This window comes from Ochotona curzoniae, unplaced genomic scaffold, assembly GCF_017591425.1.
Source record: "Ochotona curzoniae isolate NIBS_2020 unplaced genomic scaffold, NIBS_Ocur_1.0 scaffold_3890, whole genome shotgun sequence".
NCBI lineage: Eukaryota > Metazoa > Chordata > Mammalia > Lagomorpha > Ochotonidae > Ochotona > Ochotona curzoniae.
Genome location: NW_024467115.1, coordinates 466,158 through 492,410, shown reverse-complemented (window position 1 = coordinate 492,410; position 26,253 = coordinate 466,158). Strand labels below are relative to the sequence as shown.

Genomic DNA, 26,253 nt, shown 5'->3' with positions numbered 1-26,253 from the left:
TCCAGAATCTCTGTGCTCAAAGCAGATGATGATCCCTGCCCTTCTGAAGCTCATGCATTGGTGGGAGAGAAAGATCACACAATATAAATAGGAAAGGACAGTGTATTGTAAGTGTAACAGTGGGAGGTCTGTTCTGAAGGAGATTGGAAATGAGAGTGGAGAGGAAAGCAGATGCTGCTTGGGTGAATTTTGGACAAAGATTTCAAGGACGTGACGAGGTGGCCAAATGTCTGAGATACATCATTCCGGGCAGATTTCCTAAGGCAACACCATCCCTGGAATGCTCAATGAACAGTGAGGAGACCAGTGTGGTTGGAGCAGAATGAAGGAGGTAAAGAGTAAAAGCTAAGGTCCAGGAAGTGGTGGCAGTCACATAGGCAACCTCAGAGTCCCTTGTGAGAACTGTAGCTTTTCCTCCAAGTGAAAGAAGAATCCCTGCAGGGGTTACAGAGGGTGAGTCACATGATCTAATGAGATTCACCTTCCCTGTTAAAGGGATCACCCCTGTAAGGAAAAGGGACGGTGGGATGTGGGGTGGGGGACAGACAGTGTTCCAAGGATGTAAGGGATGTGGCAAGGAGTGCTGGAGTCTGTATTTATTTGTGGAAATTATTTTGCAGCTAGGTTATACAATCTTGTTTGCCTAACAATGATATTAGTAAAAAAAAAATCACTTCGTTTTTTCCCCTGAAAGTTGGTAATTTTTGTGTTATATTTTTAATACTATTTCAGGAAAGATCAGGTTCTTTCTTTCTTTTTTTCTTATTCAACAAGTATTCTTTCAGCTTTTGCTGTCTACTAATCATGTTCAAAGTAAGTACCAAAGATGATGAAGTTTTAACCATCATGGGGTTTGGAGCTGGGAGAGATTGACAAATTATTAAAGAAGAGTACTTTTTTGTGGGGGGAGGGGAAGAGGGCGTTGTGAGAGAAGCCAACTGTTATCACCTTCTTTCTGTCTGTATTCTGAACCAGTGAAAAATGACCCAAAAGGATGAGCAGATGGGCATGTCAGTACTGTCGTTCTACAGATGCATGATGGAGCTTAGCATGAGAAAAATGGCATGGGGTTGCAGATTCCTTGTTCTCCAGATTAGACTTTAAATTTCAGCCTAAGTTTACAGAACAGACCCTGCTGGCTCTTAGTGGTTTTGTTAGAGAGGGAAGGATTTGGTGACTAAATTGCTTCTTTCAAGTCCTCTGAATGATTACCTCTGATAAGCAATGAATCACGGCACAGTGTCTGCTGGCCAGGAACAGGTGCTCATTTTTCCCTAAGGGAAAACTAAGGGTGTGGTAAGAGACAATGAGTTTTTTTGAATTCTGTACACCCCATTTTCTCAGTGTATTGCTTAGTTAACTGTGAGGTTGGCAAAAGGTTTTGCTCCTTTGCAGAAGAGTCTTCAGTGATATTCATTGCGCTTCTGTCTCTCTCTCTCTCTTTTTTTTTTTGCTCTTGGTCATTGTAATTCTGGTTAGCAGATTCTTCTCCTTAGGGCAGGTTTCTTATCTGTGTCACCAACAGGTCTACAATTCAATTTTGCTTATTGTGGTTGGTACATGGTTCTTTGTTTTTTTTTTTTTTTTTAAGATTTATTTTTATTATTTTTTTTTATTGGAAAGGCGGATATACAGAGAGGAGAGACAGAGAGGAAGATCTTCCATCCAATGATTCACTCCCCAAGTGAGCGCAATGGCTGATGCTATGCCGATCCGAAGCCAGGAGACTCTTCTGGGTCTCCCACGCGGGTGCAGGGTCCCAAAGCTTTGGGCCGTCCTCGACTGCTTTCCCGGGCCACAGGCAGGGAGCTGGAAGGGAAGCGGGGCTGCTGGCATAGAACCGGCGCCCATATGGGATCCTGGGCGTGCAAGGCGAGGACCTTAACCACTGCGCCATCGCGCTGGGCCCCGTGGTTCTTTATTTGCAGTCACTTGTGCCACTCCCTCCAGCTAGTTCCAGGTCTAGGTTCTTATGTTAGACTTCCTCCACAGTCTCTGTAGCCCCAGCTCCTGGCTCACCAGTCTCCACCTCCTATGATACCGTGCTGAGGCTGCAGTGTTGTCTGTACAACCTTTCTCCCACTTGCAGTTTGAGCAGTTCCCAGAATTAGGTAGACACCAGGTGTCCTACATAGCTATGTTGATGGTGGTGCTGATCTTGCCGGAAGCTGTTGGTCATTAAGTTTGAGGGCTACACAGACCTATTTTGACGTGTAAGATGCCACAAAGTCAGTATTATTTTCCCTGTGGTCCAGTGCAGTGCGCTGAGCTCAGTGAGTTCCATCCCAGCTCAGAATATGCACAGTTCACTGTTGTCTCTGCAGTCTCAAAGCCTTTGCCACGCTGTACATGTAATGGTGCCTGATGTGCCACCGCTAGAGTTCTTGATCTGCTGCACGTCAGGTCTGGGGGCTAACCAGACCTATTTTGCGTGGAATATGTAGGATGCCACGTTGTTGCAGTTCACTGGGGTAGAAATTACTCCCCGTTCAGTGCATGCATAGTCCTGTCTCGTAGGCTTTGCGTCCCTATACAAAATGGTGTCTGATTCGGCTCTAGAGGGTAATGGGCTCTGAAATCCACTCTGTCCCTGCTCTGCCTGTTTGGGATCTGCTGCTCTGTCTCTGCTCCTGATCAAATTAGACAAACCAGCAGGACGGGTAGTTCTTTGGGTTCACCTCCGAGTTCCTGGTGAGCTCCCCTTCCCATCGTGTTGCTGGTGGAGCTCCAGCTGCTGGTGCAGTTTAGATCACTGCTTGCTGAATGCTGCTGGGGTATCAGTCACTGCAACACCACACTGTTGTGTCCGCTGCTTTCCCATGTTTGTCAGTCTCCAGGTGCCCCTCTGCCATTATTCTGTCCCCTCCTGTTTCCTAGAATGTGCCCTCTCTGTCTCACGATGGGTAATGTTTCTCTGTCTGTTTAAACATGTCTTTACCCAATTCTGCCATCTTGATTCTGGAAGTGGTATTTTATGTACCATCTCAGAGAGGGAGACATATGAATTAAAGGGTGGAAAGAGGAACTTATTCACAATGGGCCGTCTAGTTTCTTATCAGAAGGGTGACTGGTGGCTCCTTCCCCACCCACTGCCAAGTGTGTATTTCTTTAAAAATGAAAAATAAAGGAATTTAAATTTTATTTTGTTTAAGACTTATTTATGTATGTGTTTGAAAGGCATAGAAACGGTGGGAGGAACTAAAAGAGGAAGGGAAAGGAAAGAAGGGCAAGAGGAAGGAAGTTAGAAAGATTCCTTCATACATTAATTCACTCCCCAAATGACTGCAACAGTTGGAGTTGGGCCAGGAGGAACCCAGGAACTCTAATAGCATCTCCCATATGGGTGGCAGATGCCCAAGCACTTGGATCATCTTCTACTGCTTTTTCAGGCACATTAGCAGCAATTTGGATAGGATCCGATTTGAGATGCTGGCGCTGAGTGGTGGCTTAACTGGTCTTGCCACAGTGCTTGCCCCCAAATAATTGGTATTGAGCCAGAGAGCTGATAAGTAAGAAATGCAGGCAGAGACACACATGAAAAATAGATGATTAGATTGCTTGTTTTCCTTCTTGTTCTCCCCTGCTTGTGTAACTTCTGGAGTCATTCAACGCATGCTTCTTTCATCCATTCTCAGGCAACTTGAATTGCCTGGGGTCCTTGACAACAGGGATAGAGAGGGTATTGTCAGGGTGTAAGAGCTGATGTCTTCAATGTGAAGCAGACTGTTGTTTGCCAGTATGTCTGCAGTTCAGCTAGAACTGTCAGGCTAGTGTGCTCTGCAGAGTGAAAAGATCTCAGCACCTGCTTTTAAAATTCTTGTGATTGATTGACTACAGTTTTGTTTCTAGTCTCTTCTTGGCCTGGTTCTATCCCACATTTTACTCATTTGGGTCTGTAGAGATTTGTGACAATTAAAAAAAATCCTATTTGTGTTCCTTGACAACTTTATTTCATAAATCAAAATCAAGGAAAAACTTGAAAACATTGTCTGAAAAATATATAACAAATGTAATATATGTATTATAACAAATGTTATAGGTTTTTAAAATATAACAAAACACATATTGTAAGGATCAAAATTTTCAATTCAGTGGCATATTATCACCTTCCCTCTATCACATATTTTGGATATTAATGAAGACATTTCATTTGTTAACTTTTTAAACTTTAATCAAAAAATTTTTTCCCATTTATTATTATTGCTTTGTGATACATTTCCATAGGTTCTGGGATTTTCCTGACTCCCTTCCAAAATCTTCCCCTTCTCCTCCCCTCTCCACTGATTTCCCCTATATTATTCCAATACTACAGTTCTTCATAAACAGTTGTAACTCCATCTTTGAGGGCATGGACACCAGCATCCTGTTATCAAGATAAATTTAACAGTTTCATTGGGAGTCTATCTTTGATCTGAAAGTAGAGAAGCATACTGGATTGAATCCTCACTTTTGAATATGAGCGTCTCTATTACACAGTTACTGCACATCCTCTTAAATGAAAAGCCACAAAACAAAACCAACAACAGGAAGAAAGATAAAAATTTATAATGTCATAAAGTTAAATAACCTGCCACTGACTGAGTAATGTGTTGATGAGGAAATGAAAAACAAAATCAAGAACCTTCTTGAAGAAAATGATGCTGCTGTATGACCTGAGTCAGTGAAGAATTTAATATGAGAAAAACATGTTTTGAAAAAATGAAAATAAAAGAAAAACATCAAAATCCACGAGATAAGAGTTTCTGCTGATATTTGCTGGTGAGATGTCACCTGTAGGCAAAAGATAGATGGGTTTTGTTTTTCATCCAGTTTACTAATCCATGATATTTGATTGATGGATTTGAGCCATTTACATTCAAGGTTATTATGAACAGGTGGTAACTTGGTCCTGTCATTTTAACAATTGGTTGTTCATTGTTTGATTTGGTCTTCTGTTGACCAAAGGTAAATGTGAAAAACATTTCAGTAAATAACAACAGAAGACCAAATCAAACATTTGTTAACTTTTAAAGAAAAAAGTGATTTCCTAATCTATTTTCAGAAGGTCCAAACTCTGAATGTTTTTCCGTTTACTGTGTGCTCATTCTTTTTTCCAGTTCCTGAAACTGCCCCTGTTATTACGAATATTGAGAGTTCAAGTCCCAACACTGTGGAAGTCAGCTGGGTTCCACCTCAATTCCCAGGTGGACCTATTTTGGGTTATAACTTAAGACTTATCAATAAAAATCAAAAATTAGATTCTGGAACACAGAGAACCAGTTTCCAGTTTTATTCTACTTTACCAAATACCACCTACAGGTGAGACATAACGGTGTAAAGAGGAATGTGTTCAGCATGCTTACGTCATGTGAGTTAAAAGTTGTTCACATCATTTGGAGAAGTGCCACTGATCGCATGATGCTGGGTTGCAGTTGTTGTGGTATTCCTCAAGCTTATGTGCTGATTAGATTACACCATCCTAAGCCAAAATGTCCACAAGTAAATCTATTATGGACTAATGAAGACATCATAAACATCAAGAAGGTTATTCTTTATGTAACCTAACATGAAAGATATAAGAATGGAAGTTCCATTATGGTATTTTTATTAATCACTACTTGGGTTGCTTTATTACTGTTAGTTTTTCTCATGTTTACTAAGACCTCTTTAAATTGGGGGAGGAATAGAGGTCATGAAGATACCAGAGTTGAGTTATTGACCTCAGTGACCTGAGCTGTTCTATGGGGAATGCAAACAAGGATGTGATTGATGGTCATTTTAGTGCTGAGCAGTGGGACCAAGTAACTGAATACAAGCATTGCCACATTGTTCTTTAAATAGAATTGCTATTGCCCTTTCTATTTTTGTCTCATGTTCGCACCATGCCATATGAAATACATTTCTCCAAATTGTTTTTGGAATAGGTTTTCTGTTGCAGCAGTAAATGAAGTTGGTGAGGGGCCAGAAGCAAAATCTACTATTACGACTTCTTCCCCAGCAGGTATGAACCTAGGTTGCTCTTTGTGTAACATAGGAAAGGGGGATGACAAGAATGATTTCAAACTCCGAGATCCTGGGCTTCAGGTAGACCTTATGATCCTACCCCTTCTGCCCAAATGAATGGTGTCTTTGGAGTACTTAGTAAGTTTTCAAGTCTTGATAAATTTTAGCATTTGAAAAATAGAAATGAGTGGATAGAAAGTTTTCACACTGGAATTTAGGAATTTGAAAATGAATGGAAATAAAGACTTAAACAAGTGGTCCCAAACAAATCCTTGTCTTCAGTTGAAGTCACTAATAATTGTGGCTCACATTAAACACTGAAGTAATTGTGAAACATATTACATACCACTTTGCATTGTGTACTGTCATTTAATTCACACCAAATTTCTTTTTGTCACTTTCCTTAAACATATTAAATATATCTGGTCTTTAATAATACACATTATTCTATTTTGAATATTTTATTCTCCAAATCATCTCACAATTATTGCTCAAGCAACCTTTTTGGCTTAATATTTGAGCAGTTTCCTTGAGTATTACTACTGTATGATGCCCATGTAAGCAAAAACAGAAGTGTTTTCTAAGAAGCACCGAAAATTTTTAGGAGATATCAGTGAAAGAGCTTTGAATAACACACGTACTCTAAATTATTGGACTTTATTTTCTATTTTTTGTCAAAACCCAATTTGTTGGCTTGACCACTCTTTATTCTAGTCTGCATATGCGCTTGCCAGTGGATATTAAATGTCATCTATCATCAGCCTAGTTTTTTGGCTGTTCTTACACTCTAGGAAGGAAGAGGCATGTTGGCTTTATAATAAGTAGGGCTAAAGGGCAAGTTAAATATAGAAGAGAGTTGAGGATGTTGTTACTGTGATTATTACATAATATTCATTAATTATCCTGAAAATATTATCCATGCACCATGCATCAGTTCCCAGCTGAACAGAAAATGAAACAGCGATGAGACTCTCATATTTTATTCCTCAAGTAACTTTTTTCCAACTGCAAGAGAGATAATGCTGAAGAAAATGTAACAAGCAGTGTCAGCTTATAATTGTGTGTGTGAGTGTGCATATGTGTGTTATGTAATGACCCACTTTGGGCTGGGGTGGATCACTTCCACCAACAAAATTGTCCTGGTTAAGAATGATGACCTGAGTTTCTGCGTGGCAGCACTGTTGATACCTTTATTGTTGGGGGCATTTAGGGGTTTATACATGTAAGTCTTATATGGTTGCCACTGTACTTCCTATACCTATCAAGAAATAATGTGGAATATATGGTAGGAGATGTATTCCAGGTCCCTGAAGAGGAAATCTGGCCAAGTTTCTGGCATGTACTAGTTCCCTTGCTCTGAAGCGCAGCCTTGATCTTTCTTTGTTTTAACATACATACTTGGTCTGTCTGGTTACAAGTTATTTTTCTTTTTTCTTATTTTTTTACAGTCCAGGAAGAAGAACAGTGGCTCTTTTTATCCAGAAAAATTTCTCTAAGAAAGAGATCTCTAAAACATTTAGTAGATGAAGCACATTGCCTTAGATCAAATGCTATACACCATAATATTACAGGTCCGTATAATAGAAAAGTTTTCTTAATGTGAAAACAAAAGTTTCAAACTTCCAGTTAGAAAAATGTTTTGTAATGTTTCTGGGCTGTAGTCTTTTTTAAAACATATTTTTATTTTGAATTTTGAATTGTGGTACATCGGGGCTATAGCCTTTTAAAATTCTAATATAGTAGAAGAATTTAGAATATTTTCTTCTAAAATAAAAGGAATTCTGTTATATTAAACATTAAAGAAATTATTTGATGTAAGTTTCCATCATGGTTGTTATACAATAATATGCATGTGTTTGTTTAACTCTTCTAGGAATATCAGTTAATGTCCCCCAGCGTGCTGTTTATTTCTCTGAAGGAAAGCTCATATGGGTGAAGGAGGCTGCCAACATGTCTGATGTGTCTGATCTGAGAATTTTTTATAGAGGTTCAGGACGGATTTCTTCTATCTCCGTAGACTGGCTTTATCAGAGAATGTATTTCATTATGGAGGAGCGGGTTAGTCTAAGAAATGAAAGTGGATCATTTCATGTTGATACTGATATGTACATATTGGTATACCTATAAGTAAACATGAATTTATCTCATTAAGAATTTCCATTGGACACTTATTATGCATTATATACCTAATCAGCAACAAATTATTCTAGTCTACAGAATGGTCTACCTTTTTTAATCTTTGGTAGGTATGTAGCACGTTTTAACTTCCTTTTTTTTTGCTTATTTTTTAAATTTAATTTCATTTCATGACGCAGTTTCATAGACTCTGGGATTCCCCCGACCCCCTCCCCATACCCTCCCACCATGATGGATTCCTCCACCTTGTTGCAGTATTGCAGTTCAAATCCAGTCATAATTTCTTCATTGCAAGCATATGCCATGCAGAGAGTCCAGCATCTTATTGTCCAGATAAATTCAACAGTTTCTTGGGGAGATCATCCCTAGTCTGAAAGTAGAGCTGGCAGAATATCATCCCATCCAATGAAAAGCCACAACATAACATCAACAACAATTTACAACACTATGGAGTTAATTGACATGGTATTGAGTGACCAGCATGTTAGTAGTCACATCCTGTGACTACTTCGTTGACATTTCAATTTTAGTTTATACACAACCAGCTGCTATACACCTTAAAATGGTTATGGGGTACTATTCAGCTGTCTTGTGTCTATTTTCATTTTTATATTTAGCTGTTTATAATACTGAAGCATAATTTTTACTGAACTTGATGAATTTTAGGACAGTCAAAACAGCCTTATAACTCTAACAAGGCATAGGTTAAAAATTGAGTCACAAAACAGTTTTAGGAGGAGTGTGCAGAGAAATCTTCAATACTTTAGTGAGGAGTAACTTATCTTCATGTCCTGCCTAGTAAGGTATATGTGAGTCCAAGCTGACTGTTTCCTGTCTGGCTCTACAGAATGGTCAATTTTTTTTTTTTACCAATTACCAGTCCTACCTACTCGTAAGTCACCTCTTAGCTTATTGTAATTTTTTTAAATGTCATTAATGTATACTATCAATAATTCATCTTCTGTAAGCAAGCGGTGGTACTTGTGGTAACCTTTGGTAAGAGTGTCCATCCTGATCAAAGTTAGCTGTGAACATTTTCTATTAATGATCCATAAGAGTAACTTTAGTAGGTTTATGAGAATTTAAAAGTTTTGGGATCTTTGAGAAGACACAGTGTGGCTGTGTTTCAAGTTCTACTTCTTCAGAAGGCTCAAGCTTATCACAGTAACCAAAGGGCATTTCTCTAGCTAGAAGTCCAGAACCTTGAATATAGCTTAAATATTAAAAATTAGTGTGTGCATTCAAAATTCAGGAAGGTAAGCTCTTGTATACTTCCTTGATGCCAATATGAATAAGACTGTGATGATAGGATATAAATTTCCCTTTTAGAGTCTTTATTTGTTTTGATAAATTTTTGTGACCAACATAATTCTAGACATAGACTATATGATCAGGAAATACATGCTAACCAGACAAGATAGGAAAACATTAATCCACTTTTATATTTTTTTATTCTCTAGATATGTGTCTGTGATTTAGAGAATTGTTCAAGCATTAAGGAAAATCCTCTTCCCACTAATAATGTACCTAAAAAAATTGTGGTTGATTCCTACAATGGGTAAGTGTTAGCTTTGAATTTGATTTCCCTTCCTTTGGCAAAAACGTGGAAATTTGCTTGCTTGCTAATGAGACGTCGCAGTAGCAGAAGAGCCAATATGTGTATTTTATTTCAGGTAACTATAGTTAAATCCAGGCAAGTTCTAATTCTTTAGAGACAAGAGGAAGTTTCTCTCAAACTTTACCTGTAGCTGAGTAATTTTCCTTTCACTTCTGCACAGTAGAATGTGGGTCTAAGCGAAAGATGTTACTTTGGGACTCAGAGATTTCAGTGCAGGACTTACCTCTTCAGAGTGGCGGGTCTCTGTGCCTTTGCGTACCTCAGCACATGCCATGAGAAATCTGTTCCTTGAACCCTTTGCTTTTGCTGGGTGACTAAGTTCTGAATCATCTCTGTGGTTGGGTTCTTAACATTCATTAGGAGTCCGGTTTACTAGGAAAGTGTTCACCTTAGGCAAGAAGAATTGATGACTAGTAAAGATTCAAAAATTTCAATTACAGGTAACTTAATTTTTTTGTTGCAAATAAAATGGGCTTATTTAGCTCAGCGTGAGGCTTCATTGCAGAAGGACATAGAGCAAGTGACGTCATGTCTGCTGCTGTTGGCTTATCCACATACAGAAGATCATAGTATTTATTCAGTGCTGTTTTTGAGGATGAAATGAGGTACTCACTGAGCATTTATGTAAACTACAAATGTATCTGTGTGTGAAGGTAAAAATTAGAAAGGTATTCTGAGGTCATTTCTGAAAGATGACCAAATAAGAACTGATTAATTGCTAATAGAGTCAGAAGGAGCTTTGTTGGTACAGTAGGTAGAGTGCTGTCTCATAGCTTGCAAGTACAGCCAGTGTTTGAAAGATAAACTTTTTTCTTTCACTTAGGAATAAGATTGTTTTTGTTTTGAATGAAAAAACATAACCCAATGACATTCTGTTTTCCACAACTTGGCCTTCTTGCTCATTATTGATTTAATATTAGATCATTCTATTCATATTCATTCAGAAATTTTCAGAGGTTTATTTTGGTGTCTTAGATTTGAATGCATTGCAACATTACAGAATTTTTTTTAAAGAAAATTCTATGATATAAGGCAAGTCCTGTAGATTCTCTAGATTTTGTTTTTTTTCATTTGTAAAGGTTTAAAAGCCTAAGAAATGTAACCTTGTTTTTGGCATTTACATAAAATGACTCATTCTGAGGATAATAAATTTCCCCACTAAATCAATCAATGTAAATAAGTTGTCTTCAGTGCTTTTTCAATCCATTATAGAAAAGTTTATTCATGCTTAAGTTTTAAAATATGAGTAGAAATAATAATGATAACTAATATTTATACTTAATATGTGTATTGTTTCTTATAATTCATTCTGTTGTTAAACCCTGTTAGACAATATTTTTTATTGTCTCAGTTCCAGAGATAAGGGAAAGGTAGAGTTGATAATTATTTAAAATCACATAACTGTTTTGTGATGGGAACAGTGTTGTACTTCTTGTCCTAGAACCCATCTTCTATTGTATCATGGAAAATAATATCAATAAAAAAAGAGAAAAAAATACAACAACAACAAAAAAACAACCAGCAAAAAAAAGAACTCATCTTCTAATCATCTCTCTGTTCCATGATGGGAGAGTTTTTGTAAAAATTAGCACGTAACTTTTAGCAACAATTTGTATGCAGTGTTTCCAAAGAGTTCTGGTTCATTTTCCTGGTGTTACAAATATATTCCATTATGATGTTATTTTTGCACCATGGGATTTCTGCTGGCTACAATCCTTACCTTTTCCCCTTTTTCTGGTCCCTTGTCCACACAGTCTGCTCTCTTCCCTCCCCCATCAGTACTAATCCTGCCATGTGACTGCTGTCTTCCCCTGCCTTCACCTCTGCTTTCCTTTCCAAAGCGGTGATCAGAATTAAAGTTTTTCTCACTTCAGAGACTGGAGAGGAGGTCAGACAGTAGGGGAGGAAACTTGTGGGAGGGTGAAAGGAGATGCCAGTGCCAACTAAACTGTATCAAAAAAAAAAAAACCTTAAAAATTCTTTCTCACTTCAGCACAAGAACTATTACTCTTTATTCTCAATATTTTTTTCTTCTCTCTACTCTGAAATTCCCTCAAATTCCATTTTCAGTTTTGACCTTGGGAAACAAAACCAGGAATAGCTTTGCATTTTGCCTGCTTCAAACTTTGCTTAAGAAATAGAACACAAATTCATGTGTTACAATGGAGTTTGGATCTGAGGATATTGTTCTGACATATGAGCTTTAGTATGTTGATAAAATATGGATTGATCACCAAGGGGAATAAGAGCAGGACCAAATATGGAAACGGGAAATGATTTGACAAACATGATGAGAGGGATGGAATGCAACTATTCTATGGGTTTATGATCAGAAGAACTTACCAAGCCAAAATATATTTTTCTTGGCATTTGGGACCAGGATCACAAATTCTTAATTAGTATGTACAATTTTATGGTTTTATGTGTTGAAGTTCTATGTATAGACTTGTTAGTGAAATGTTTTGGTGGTGTGTTTTCCTTTTCATTATTAAAGGATCACCTGCCTACTAGGTACCATGAGGTATGATTTCACATTGGCTATTAATTTTAACTTCTGTCATTGGTTCTTTTCTCCTAATTGCTGGATTCTACTTGGCTCACTTGGGAGATATTTCTTCATGGTTTGTAAAATGGTGGCCTTGTTGCCTGACTCATTTGTATTTTTAAAAAATATAGCCCACTACAAGTAAAAGTAGTTATACTGCATAATTAAACATTTAAATATTTTGTTTTCTTTATGGATAGAATCAGCCTTATGTGACTCAGCAGATTGGAAATTTCTAGCATTCTCTGTCATGCTTCCTTTCAAATAAGCTTTTAAAAAAATTTGAAAAGAAAGTGTGTGTTTTTGTAGAAAGTGTTTTTAGAGCAAATAAGAGGTATAGCTATGTAATTTTCATATGATATTCTTTCCTTTAAGAATTGTAAAGGATGTTCTTAAAATTTCACAATTCCTTAAAAAATCTCTTAAAATAGTCAAGAGACTGGGTGAGATTAAAATTTGACAACACCAACTTATTCTATTCTATTCTATTTATTCTATTTCATTTCATTTTTGGTAATGATTACATGGTTGATCAGAATGGAAAGGATCGAGGGTTAGGAAAAAGTGGGTGACACTGTTTTCAAATTCTCTATTTCTCCTTGTGTCTGGGGAAGGGAAGAGATAAAGGGGGAAGCCACACCCAGACACCCAAATGTTCTAGTACCCAGGTATGGGGAACTGTCACTCAGTATCAACCCAAGGCCCCACTGTAGTGCATGTTCTGAGGTTTCTGACCAAGTGGTTTGGGTAGTTCTGAAATGAGATAACATCAACTCCTAACTTAATAGGCTGTGTCCTTTGCTCCTTGGGAATCCTGTACTTAGAGACTCCAAAGGTGTTTCTGACTATACGACAGGATAACAATTAGCTCAGGAGGTTGGTTACTCATCTGCCTTTGCACAGAATCACATCAGACATCTTTTGTTTGTGCCAGGTATATCTTCTATCTCTTGAATGATGGCATTTACAGAGTGGATCTCCCCATGCCATCTGCTTGGGACACTGTGCTTGGGACAGCTGTGCGAATTGTGGAGCGTTGTACCTTAAAGGACTTTGCAGTAAAGCCACAATCCAAGAGAATCATTTACTTCAACAGCACTGCCCAAGTCTTCATGTCGACATTTCTGGATGGCTCTGCTTCTCATCTTGTTCTGCCTCACGTCCCCTTTACTGATGTGAAGAGCTTTGCTTGTGAAAACAATGCCTTCATTGTCACAGATGGCAAAGCTGTTTATCAACAGGACTCAATGTCTTTTAATGAGTTTATTGTGGGATGTGACCTGAGTCACATAGAAGAGTTTGGGTTTGGTAACTTGGCCATCTTTGGCTCATCCATCCAGACACATCCTCTGCCATCCCGGCCGCAGGAGCTCTCAGTGTTGTTTGGCTCTTCCCAGGCCCTGGTTCAGTGGAAGCCTCCTGCCCTTGCCATAGGAGCCAGTAAGTGCATCATCCCCAGGGTTGTGACTGGCCTATATGGAGGACTGTGGGAAGACTGGATTGGCTTCATGCTGGGATTCAATTTTGAGAGCCTACAGGTTGCTACATTGTCACTAACAAGAGATTGCTACTGAGCTAAAGCAAAAAAAAAAAAATGTTTGTTTCACATTCATTAGTTTCACATTTGGACACTCTCTATCTCTAAATAATAGGCATTTACAAACATTGATATTTTTACTTTAAGGCAAGGTAATTCTGCCTATTTGTTGCATATCTGAAATATAGCTGAAAATGAACAGCTTTTTGAAAATATTAGCTAGGCTGTTTGGAGGAAGGTACCGTACAGACACTGAGAATTCTATTCTAGAATCAGTATTAAGATTTTTTTTTTGTTAGGATCCTGGTGACCCTGGTAGTGTTAAAGAGATCCCCTCTGATAATTCTGCATAGGCACATGTGCAGCTTTCACTGGAGGACAGCCCCAGGTTTTGGGAATGATGTCTCAAAGCAGCAAGATTGGTAGTAGGGCAGGAATGGGCACCTTGCTTGTGGAATGGCAGGGATTTCCATCCAGCAACTTTCCCATGAAGTTGCTGCTGATCCTTGCCTTGGCTTTGTTGTTGTCATTTTGAACTGTGATATTGTTGAATTCTTCCAAATAGGCCCTTCAGCCTGGCAGAACTGGACTTATGAGGTGAAAATATCAACCCAAGATCTTCCTGAAATCACTCATGTTTTCTCTGACATCCGTGAAACCATGCTCAATGTGCCTGAGCTCCAGAGTGCTACGAAGTACAAAGTTTCTGTGAGAGCATGTTCTCCCAAGGGGTCAGGCCCCTGGTCAGTGCCCTCGGTGGGCACTACCTTGGTGCCAGGTGAGAAAATGTTCCAGATTTAGGAACTGATTCTTAGAGGCAGAGACTTATCCTGAGTATGGTTTAAAATTCCTGGCCTCTAATGTGCTAAAGAAATTATAATGTAGGTATGTTGTCCTCTTGAATATGTGTCTTATCTCAGATTAGGAAAACGTACAACCATGTATGATATCTATTTTATGCTTTTGTAATCTGCTGTTTTAAGCTTTCCAAGATATTTTCTGGGGGAAATTATACAATTTTATTCAACTTCCTGTGTTTCTTACCTCCATTGATTCTTTGAACTGTAGTGCTTCTGACCTCAGAAACCCCTCGTAAGAATACCTGATGGGTTATCAGTTGTGATGAATTCCATCTTTTTGGGTGAAAACAATGGAAGAACAACTGTATCAATTATACTGTACCATTTATACTGCTGTTAGTATAGTTTTTCTGGGTACTTTAAATGGGAGTAGGGCAAATATTAATTAAAGAAAAATATGTTTCATCATGACCATGACACACTTATACAAGAAGTATCACTGCACACTTCCCTTCACGTTCAATTTCAAGTACTTTTAAAAAAATCAAAATCCCCTTAATATGATGGAAAATTCTATTATGCAGATAAGTTATGTATTTTTCCATAGTACTTTGCGGTACTGATATTGTTTTACCTTGTAAAGGGAGCCTTAGGGTAAAAGACATATATCTAAAAAGTAGGCTTTCTGTGATGTTTATTTTAATTTATTTATAATTGAACAGCTACTGAACCACCATTTATCATGGCTGTGAAAGAAGATGGACTTTGGAGTAAACCGTTAAATAGCTTTGGGCCAGGAGAGTTTTTATCTGCTAATATAGGAAATGTGTCAGGTAAACACAAATCCCTTGTTCATTTAGCAGTCATGACTTTCCAAGTTATTCAATAAATCAAAAAGAATCAAGTAGATAAATGGTAAATAGTAAAAAAAAAAATAGTAAATCAATAAATAGTAAAAAAACATATTGACTGAAATCTATTGTTAGTAGCATTTAATTTTCAAAAATTGTTATTTGATAATTCACAAACTATGAATTTGTTGATTTGCACTCATTTCAAGAAAGCTTGCATGTTTTAATCTGTGTTGTCTCTCAGTAATAGCCTGTCATGTTCCATTAAGACAGCTTATAATTGCAAGGTGCCATAAATTTGTTGTAAGACTAGTGCAAGCACTTGTCGCGCAGATTTCTTAACAAGGTGTAAGAAAGGATTTGCTGACAAAGAGGGGTATTAAGTAATTAGTGAGTGATTTTTCTTAGAAGGCAATAGATTGAAGCATGAGCTAACCAGTGATAGTGCCTGAAGAAGACATCTACAACTATCTAGAATGTTTACTTATTTGGCCACTAAAAGCACAGCTGCATTTCTGACTGTCATGGGAGTTGGACTTGAGAGGAAGTGTGATACTAAGAGAGAATGCCACTTTGGAGTTGGCTTGAATAGGGGTGCTCCCTCTTTTCATCTCTTTGAGATCTCAGGCAGAATGGATTATCTCCTTAAGTCTTGCTGCCTCTTAAACATGGGGACAATTCCTACTTCATGGGATGCAAATGAGTTAGGTATAGAGCGTGGGACAATGTTTGGCAAGAAGATGCTCGGAGCAGGACTCGGGATTAAGATTTTGGCAAAACATTTTCAAAACATTCTTGAGAGATCTTTGAAGTTCTGCTGAATATCTGTGTCTGTATGTGCTTATTATTATTTGGAAGTACACATGTGATTTGCTGATTCACCATGTTTTTGTTGACAAATGTGAAAAATAATTGCTAACAATTCCCTTTTGTTTTAAGATATGGATTGGTATAACAACAGCCTCTACTACAGTGACATGAAAGGCGATGTTTACGTGTGGCTGATGAATGGAACAGATGTCTCAGAGAATTATCACATACCCAATATTGCAGGAGCAGGGGCTTTAGCTTTTGAGTGGCTAGGCCACTTCCTCTACTGGGCTGGAAAGACATATGTGGTAAGTTATATTCTAGTGTCATAGGTGTTATAGAACACTGCTTACCTCAGAGACTTATATGGTGTTTTAGTGACTTTTTTTCTTACTTGTGCACTCTCTATGAAGTAATACGTTTAATATCTATAAACATACTTAGTTTTAAGTGCATTTCAATGTAAAGAAGCTTCTATATTGTTGTTTCTTGTAGCAGTTATATATTTTAACAACATATTAAAATAAACATTTTAAAAGGCTGACAGTGGATCAGTGTCCTGATAGGAAGATAGTGTGCTCCAAAGCACAATGAAAGGAAACTAAGTCACTGTTTTCAAATGTGTGGACAAGAGTGGGAGATATGACCAGGGCTGGCAATGTATCCTCTGGGCTGGCAGTGTGGGAAGATAGAGCTCCTGGTGTGAAAGACAGGAAGAACCTGGTGATAGTTATTGACGTAGAACTCTGACCTTAGACATGGAAATCCACCAACCCCACTCATACGGGGTATGACAAGGGGTGAGCTGATGGGACAAGTATCTACACCTTCTTATCTCCTGTCTGTTGACTTGTGTCTGTGTTTCCATTGATCAACCTCACTGGAAGCTGGAGAATAAGGTAGCTCAGTTGATGAAATCCACAAACGTCAACCTAAGGGAGCAGAGTAAGGTAGAGAGTAGGCCAAGTGACAAAATTAAAACACCTTAACACACCTAACAGGTTAAGGATTTTACTAAAATTGCTTTCTAATCAGAGAGCAGTTGTTAAGTACATTTATTCTATGTCCAAAGTCATTTATCTAGTACCAACATGTGGAGAGCCTTGAGAGAAGGTATAACAGATAAATAAGATACATGTCCCTACTTGTTTACAAAAGTAGAAGTTTTATTGAGATACAGTTAACATAATAAAATTGACACTTGTACGATGCAGAATTCAGAGATTTTAATACAACCATCAACATTTGTTACATACATACTTTATATGTATATAATATTTATATAAAATAATGCAAGAAGCATACAGAGCAATGTATTACAAACAAACCAATATGATATAGAATGAATTTTTAAGTTGCAAAGATTTTCAGGTAGAATAGAGTTTAATGGAGTTAATAACAAAATACTCCCTAAAAAGGATTAGCTTACATATAATTTTGAAGGAGGAAGTAGAAGATTAGATACAAAACCTTGGTTTTGTATATTTGCTTTGCCTTGTATGAAGCTGTTAACTCCAGGATAAGTTGCTTCATTTAATTTATTTTAGTTTGCTTTTGAAAAAAAATCCTTATAAGCCCATATGAAAATCCTTGTAGGAAACAAAAATCCTTATAGGCCCATTATGAAAATTACAGGTGCTAATATTTTAAAAATAAGATGTTATGATTTACAATTATGTACATATCTTTTCAGGAGTCTAATCAAATATATTTTATTTAAAATTATTTTGTTGCTTATTTGAAAGACAGAGAAGGATAGCTATTATTTTAACTCAAATAAAATGTATTTGCCCTCTCTTTATAGACACCAAAACAGATGAACTCCATGAGGGGATGTGCTCTGTCTGATAGAATCTGATGCTGATAAAATATAAGGATCCTACAAAAAGTTCATGGAAACATGCAATTAAGAGGCACATTTTGATTCACTCCTCAAATCCCTACAATAGCCAGGAGTGGGTCAAGCTGAAGTCAGGAGACAAGCTTTATCTGAGTCGCCCATGTGTGTGGTTGGGACTGAAATACTTGAGCCATTATCTACCACCTCCCCAGGCACAGGTTAGCAGGAAGTTGGATTAGATGCAGAGGCAGAACGTAATGTAAGCTATACCTCCATTTAGATTTCCAAGCAGCAACTTAACCCAGTGCACAATACAGCCTTACTCTCCATAAACGATTTGGAGCACATACTTGTGATTGAATGAATAAATGCAGGAGTTTCCAAAAGACTTAATAAATTACAAAAAATGTAATTTGAAAATCATGAACTGACCATACTACTATGTTTTGTAGATACAAAGGCAGTCAGTGTTGACAGGACATACAGATGTTGTGACTCACGTGAAGCTGTTGGTGAATGACATGGTGGTTGATTCAGTTGGTGGATATCTCTATTGGACCACACTCTACTCAGTTGAAAGCACCAGACTCAATGGTGAAAGTTTGCTTATACTACAGGCGCAGCCTTGGTTTTCTGGGAAAAAGGTAACAAAAGAAAACGATATCTGAACACTAAGTAATGCTAAATGATACTGCTCTATTGATGTGGCAGTACTACTCCCACTTATTTTGAATAGTTAATAGAATCCAAAAGGAAACTTATATCAAGATTTTGGTATAGCCAAACTTTCTTGAAGCTTTATTTGATGGTCATACTATATTACATAAATTCAATTTTTGTAGTTTGCTTAATCTATTTTAAATGAACCTACTCATGAAAACATTTTAATTCTTCCTGTTTTATAGTCTCTAATATTGTTTCTTTAATATTTTAGAATTTCTTTTGGGTGATGATTAGATTTTTCATCTTTAATTGATTAATTTTGGTATTAGGTTTTCTAAAACTTGTGTGACCCATAGATACATTATGTGACTGTTCTGTGTGGTTCCCTATCAAAATAAGACTAACAATTGTCATTCCTCTCAGAGTTTCATGTGAGGTTTCATGTGAAGCAGTGGAAACAGTTCTAGGATAATGGTAAATGCTCAGTACTTAATCTCTTGCCTTTGTGGAGCAGGAGCCACCAGCAGCTTGACTCTCTTGCATACATTCTGGGACTTGTACTGGGAGCTGTTGGAGTGGGCCTGGGATTGCACATGTGTTTAGGTTCCAGTGACAGGTGGGAGAGGAAAGGGAAAGACCACTGATAGCGTGGTGTGGCCATGGGCCATTCCCGGAGATCTTTCTTGCACACTTGTGTCCCAGGTGCGGTGGGGGGAGGAAAAGTCCCAGACCTTCATACTTGCCAGAGGACTGGATCTTGGAACCTGTCTATGATCCTGGGTCTCTGGTGAGCAGGTAGAGCTCCAGGCCAGCATGCTATACTGCCAAAATGCTGGACTTGGGAAGACCAGGCTGGGGAACCCATGTGTTCCTGGGCACAGTGACTATGGAGTGCTCAGGGAAGGGGTATGAGGATGTGAGGGAGGATGGAAGGGAGGACCATTGATGCACTGATGGAGTATGTTGAAGGTTAGGAATGACTTCTGGGGGACATCCACTGACAAAGTCACTGTCCTTGCAGGTAAGCAAGGGGGATGAAATGGAGCAGTTTGGAAGGGGGAAGCCAAAGTACTTTTCTGTGTCAGACTGATGCACTTGTCCAAGAGGGAGACCTGAGTTGGGCTAGGTAACAATGACCACTGCCAACCACCACCCACTGGTGTACCCTAAAATTAGGGCTGTTAGTTCACCTGGCAGGGCTAGATCACAATACTCACCAGTGAGTGTAGGAATAGGGGACTGGTCAGCTTAGGCTGGGCCATGACACTAACCAGCATGATTTGGCAGATTCTGTAGGGGATATGTGGACCCACCCCTGTGGACCTGCAGTTTCTTCTGGCTTACTTAAGAGCTGGGGGCAGGGTTGTGATGGGCTGAGCTAGGCATAACCATGGAACCAATTCACACTCACGGGTACTGGGGTTGGAATAGGCTGGCCCGTTCAGGCTACAGCACCTGCAGTCATACCCTATTATAAGGTGTGGGGTAGGCTGGGTGGTAACATCCACTGACTTATACAAAGGCCTTGATGGGAGGGGTGTGTGTACAATGCCAGGTAAAGATCTAGTACCTTCTGGCACATATAAAATCTGAGTGTGGGAGTGGACCTAGTGGAAGAAACTTGAAAACTCCACTAGTCAGCTGTGGCTCCATGATTCAGGCTGGGCAAGGTAGCTTCACTTGCCAGAAAGTCTGTGGGTTGGCTCTAAAAGAGGTGGACCAGGGAGACCCAGGCAGGCCTGGGTCAACCTTAACTCACTGGCATGTACAGGAAACAGGCTGAAGTGTAGGTCATGCCAGACTAGACTGTCACACCTACCAGTCTGCATGAGCCAGAGATGGGAGCAGACAGGGCAGGGTTAGTTTTCAACACCTACCAGCAGGAGTTGGGAATGGGGGTGGGCAGGTCAGGCTGCTGCATCTGATGGCAAAGGCCAAGATGGGGGATGGGTTATGCAAAGCTGTGTCAGAGCAACCACTGGCATGCAACATCTGTGCCTGGGGAGTAAAGTGGACACCCCAGCTGAGTAGTGGTTCCCTCCGGTGAGTGTGAGAGCTGAAATAGGGCCAGCAGTTAGTGTGGGACATGACTACTGTGTCACTTGGCATTGGTGTGGGCTGGGTCTGAGGTATGCTAGACTAGGCTAGGCTTCAATACCCACTGGCACGCACAAGAGCTAGCAAGGGTGTAGGATGGTCTAGGCTAGGTTTCTGGCCCTACTGAACCATATGAAAGCTGTGTCTGAGTGTGAACCAGATGTGGCTAGGATGTAGCATCCAGTAGTGAGAACTGAAATGAGTATAGGCCAGCTGGGCAATGTTCCTTTCAGGATAGGAGGTGGACTAAGTTAGTCTGGGCCAAGGACCCACTGGTGTCTGTGAGGTATGCCATTGGAAGGAGACCTGATAGAGGAGTTTGGGGAAATCCTGTGTCAGTGAGCGCAAGAACCAAGGCTGGGAGACAAGACCAAGTTATGGTATCTGGCAGCATGTATGTGAGTCAGGTTTGGGGACAGGTCAGGCTGGGTCACTTTGTAGCACCCACTGGAAGATGCGAGAACCATGATGGGGTGAAGGACAGACCAGGATAGGCTACAATAACAGCCAGTTCACATTAGGGCTGGGGCTGAGATTGTCTTGGCTGGAGCAGGCTGCAGTACCTACCTGCATGAGCTAGAACTGAGGGCAGACTGGGCTGTGCCAGGCTATAGCACCCACTGGCAAATGCTGAGGTGAGACAGGCCATGACACAATAGACAACAGCACCCAGTGTACACGTGAGACAGTGGAGGGGGGACTGTGTGTGTCCATTAGAGGGGCTGTGGGGACACTCCTATTGGGCCACTGCTCCCACTGGTGAATATAACATCTGGGGCTGGGAGCAGATCAGGCTGGGCAGGGATATAATACCTGTTGGCCTGTATGTGAGCCAGGGTAGGGGAACAGCCAGGCTGGGCTAACTGAGTGTACTCACTAGTGCATGCATTGGTTAGATTAAGAGTAGGCTAATTGGGTTTTGCTGCAGCATCAGGCTGGCAAGTGCTAGGACTGGGGCGGGGGAGGGGGCGGGTGGCAAATCCTGTTAAGCTAAATGCAGAACCAAGATCCAGGACTGGGAGTGGACCTAGTATAGGAACTGTTGGTACCTCTCTGATGCACTACAGCTCTCACTGGTGAGCATGGGAACCACGGTTGGGGATGTACCAAGCTAGACAGTTGTTCGGTGGGACCTACCAGCATGAGTGTAGGTTGGGTAGGGTCTCGGTTGGGTTGTGCTAGGCTTCAACACTCATTGATGAGTACAAGAGCTGAATGGGATACAGACAGACTGGATCAATCTGCTGAACATACTGGCAGGCACAGTAACCAGGGCTGGGGGCAGGGCTAGTGGTAGTTATTGGGAATTGTTTTGATTAGGTTGTAGCTCCTGCTGGTGTATGTGAGGGCTGAGTGTGTGGTGGGCAGGGTGGGGCTGGGTCACAGCTTCCATTGGTTTATGTAAGAGACGGGGCTGATGGAAGACAGAAACATGGCTGATTGCAAAAGGCAGGTATAGCTGAGAGTGCAGAAAACTTTAGGGCATGATCCAGTGGAGCAGAGAAGTGGAAGAAGACAATTGCCAGCTGAGGTGACCAAGGCTCCCTCGTGTCCACCAGAGGGTAACTGGTGCTGCGATGATGACGTTCAGGATTGCCACCTGCAGCCCCAAAGTGTGAGCACAGAGGAGCAAACCAGGCCACAGACAAAAACCTGTGAGTCTCAAACCAGCACCCGGAGACTCCCAGTGGGAGCCTCCCCAAGCAGACGGTGGGAGGCAGATGAACCCATAGGAGAAAACACTAGCGAAGGAAGGCAAGTCTGAGGAGAAGCCCGCAGGCATCTGATTGGGTGCCCCCTGACTGAGGATGGCATACCATTGGGGAACGAGCCACTGGGGGGAGAGCAGCTGGGGTGTGGACATTCTGAGAGAGGGACATGTGGAGTGAGAACAGAGTCTGTGCCCACCTGAAAGGTCTGTGCTCTGAACCTTCCAGAGAGATTCCAGGACCACTTGAGAAACTAGAGATCCATAAATTAAAGTATCCCAGGAAAATTGTAAATTCTTGGAACAACATGCTACTAAATGAACAATGAGTTAGAGAGGATAAATTTAAGAGGCGGGGCTGGTGACAGAGCTGACCAAGCAATTGCAACTACTAGTGTAGTTGAAACTACTAGTGTGTGGGTAGGCTGATGTGGGTGATGGACAGAGGCAGAGTCCTTACTTGGCAATCACACACGGTTCAAGTCTGGGATTGCTTCACATGAGTTTTCTTTGGGGATTCCCTTCAACTAAACCACTGGAAACAGAGCTCCCACCATGGGGAGAATTGTAGGAGCTGTGTTCTGATTGTGGAGTTCATGTATCAAAACTGAGCCTCCTCAATGGCTTAAACAGAGCAGTAAACAGCATGCCCAGATGCACATGGGAGATATGGAAGTCCATGAGAGCATGCAGAGGACATCTGCTGCTATAACAGAGGATGAAGGGCAGAACAAACTGGTGAACTACCCCAGTCAAGCATTGACAGCAAATACCTGGGTGAATGGAGACCCTAAGGTGACCAATGTCAGTCAATGATTTTGGAAGGATTTCCTCATCTTTGGATAAGCAAGATGGACAGCATTTAAGAACTACCAAAACCACTTGAGCAGGATGCTCGGAGCATACTTTACACTGGGGATGCCTGAGCTGACATCAGGTAGTTGTTCCCCAACTCTGGGTACTGAGGGGGTTTGAGAGGTTGAGTGTGGCAATCCCCTTGTTTCTCCCCTTCCCCAAGATACAGAAAGAAGAAAAAAAATTGAAAACAATGATTTCTCCCACTTTCCCTTTATCCTTAACCTTTCCCACTCTAATCAACTATATAAACACAATCAAAAATAACATTAAAAAAAGAAATAAAATAAAGGAATACTGTGGATAATGAAAAAAGAAATAAAAAATGGTTAATTTCTTACTATTGGAAATCTAAAGAACATACCTGATATAGTGGCATTTCTAAAACATGTTATTTTTTTCTTAAGTTTTTAGGAGCAGAGTTTGCTTCCCTCACATCTGTTTACAGCATAGATATCCATGTGTCTTTTGAAATCTTGTTTTTTTTCTGATCATCATAGTGATATATATTCTTTGTAAGAAATTTGAAATTAAACATTAACAAGAAATAAATCATTAATTCTATTTTTACTTTATTAATCCCCCTTTTAAAATAATCATTTTGGCCTTTTTCCTTAATAGAAACAACAGATTTACAACTATTTTAACAGATCATTAGAAGTCAATTGTTGCTTTACTTTGTCCCCTATTTTTTTTACATATGTGCTATAGCTCCTAAAATATTTAAAGAGACCTGATTTACATATGCAGATTACAACAGATATTTAATAGAGATAAAATGTATGCACCATATTCAAATATTAATCACTCCTGACAAATAATAAAAAGCTCCCATGATTCTGTTTTGTAACCTCTTGAGCCTGAATACAAAGAAATTCTACTTTCTGTGTGTCATGTAAATCTTAGGGGAAAATACTTTCATTTTTTGTAAAAGTGTGGAATATAGTACTGTCTCAAGAGTAACTTCCTCTCCACCTTCCTGGCTTTGTCATTAATCCCCCAATTGCCAGATCTTACTGATCTTGTCATTCGAGCACTTTCGGTAGCCAGGAAAAAAAGCTCTGGAGTGGCCAGAGGGCATTTCCATAAACAAGTGAGTCATTACATTTCTCAGTGCGTTCAATGAAATTTCTTTAGATTACTACTCTGAATCCTCTCTAGGCCTGAAAGTGTTGCTGCTGCTTTTGCAAATCTGTATTCATGTTCCTTGATTCTAAGTCTGATCCATATGTTTCCATGAATGCTAATGGAGGTTAGGATGTCTTCTGGCTCTCCCACGTGGGTGCAAGGGTCCAAGCATTTCAGCCATACCCCAGTGTTTTAACTGATGTATTTGCAGGGAAGTGGATCGGAAGTGGAGCAGCTAGAACTGGAACTGGAACCCATATGGGCTGCCTGCCTTGCAAGGGTCAGCTTAGCTAACTATGCTACAGTGCTGACCCCTAGGGGATAATTTTAAAGGCAACACATTTTGCACTCAGCAATGCTCTTCAATGAACTGTCCTTCATTTAGATAATTCACAAATTTATCATGTAGTTTCACAATCTGTAAGTATAAGAAAATTAGTTATTTGTTTTAATTTTTATTTATTTATTTTTTTATTGTTGTTTACGTTGTATTATGTGGTACAGTTTTATAGGCGCTGGGGATTCCCCCCACCCCTCCCTACCCCTCCCCCCATGGTGGATTCCTCCACCTTGCTGCATAACCATAGTTCAAGTTCAGTTGAGATTCATTCCTTGCAAACACATGCCTAGCCTAAAGTTCAGCGTCTTATTGTCCAGATAAGTTCAGTGGCCTCTTGGGGAGACCTTCTCTGGTCTGAAGGTAGGGCTAACAGAGTAAAGATCTGGTCATATAAAATCCCCAACAAAACCTCAGTATCAATATACAACATTATGGAATTAATTGACACAGTATTGGGTAAACAATATGTTAAAGATAATGCAAGTTCCATTCTTCGAAACATCTGGGTTGAGACAGTATCAATGACAGGTTCAAAAAAAATAATAAACAACCAAACAAAAAATTACAGGTTAAATCAAGGCAAACATGTGGTATTGATTTTTATTTTTTATGATACAGTTGCTTAAGCTCAGGGGTTTTCCCTTTCATCCTTCCTCCCCCACACTTTTGTACCCTTGATTATAACAATAGTATAGTCTTTCAACAAAAGTCACTAGTCCATCATTCTTCTGTTTAAGTGTATCATGACATTGTAGAGATAGACAACGGTAGAAAGTCCAGCATCCTATTGTCAAGATAATATCTAAGTTTCATTAGGAGTTCATCTTTTATTCAGGAGCGGAGATGTATACTGTGATGTTTATTCATAGAATGAAGTAAAGAGAGAAGGAGAGGGAGAAGAAAACACAGAGTATTTCATCTGATATCTTATTCATCTATGCCTACAGTGGTCACAATAGGTCACACCGAAGCCAGAATGACAATATTTAATCCAGATGTCCCATGTGGATGGCATGGACTCAATTATTTGAGCCATAATGAACTGTTATCCTACCTGTTAACTTTCAGCATCTTAGTCTGCCCTAAATTCTATTACTCTGTGGTCAAGCTCCTGACAATGAATTTGGAAAAAATCTACAAATATCCATAAAACATTTACGTCTATGTTTTAAAGTCAAGGAGAGAAAGAAAATGGCCTTTGCATAATAACTTCTTTCACATGCACTCTATTTTGTAAAAGTAGTCTTTCTCAGGACTCACCTGGACAACTGGTTGTAAAATTAAGATACAGATGAAAACAGACACAACTAAGTAGTGAGAAGTTATTTTCAGATGTCATCTGG

At 39.7% G+C, this 26,253-nt stretch overlaps 1 protein-coding gene across 2 annotated transcripts in view; it reads left to right on the top strand.

Annotated features, from left to right (window-relative positions):
- Positions 1–26,253, top strand: part of ROS1 (ROS proto-oncogene 1, receptor tyrosine kinase) — a 114,839-nt gene that overhangs the window by 22,432 nt on the left and 66,154 nt on the right. The window contains exons 7-16 of one of the 2 annotated variants that reach the window (XM_040965308.1): positions 5,097–5,298; positions 5,904–5,980; positions 7,431–7,553; positions 7,856–8,040; positions 9,579–9,676; positions 13,216–13,722; positions 14,343–14,596; positions 15,341–15,451; positions 16,409–16,587; positions 18,572–18,763. In XM_040965308.1, the coding sequence (XP_040821242.1) occupies positions 5,097–5,298; positions 5,904–5,980; positions 7,431–7,553; positions 7,856–8,040; positions 9,579–9,676; positions 13,216–13,722; positions 14,343–14,596; positions 15,341–15,451; positions 16,409–16,587; positions 18,572–18,763 (1,928 nt within the window). The remainder of the gene's footprint in view (positions 1–5,096; positions 5,299–5,903; positions 5,981–7,430; positions 7,554–7,855; positions 8,041–9,578; positions 9,677–13,215; positions 13,723–14,342; positions 14,597–15,340; positions 15,452–16,408; positions 16,588–18,571; positions 18,764–26,253) is intronic. The other variant, XM_040965309.1, reaches the window with a different exon arrangement.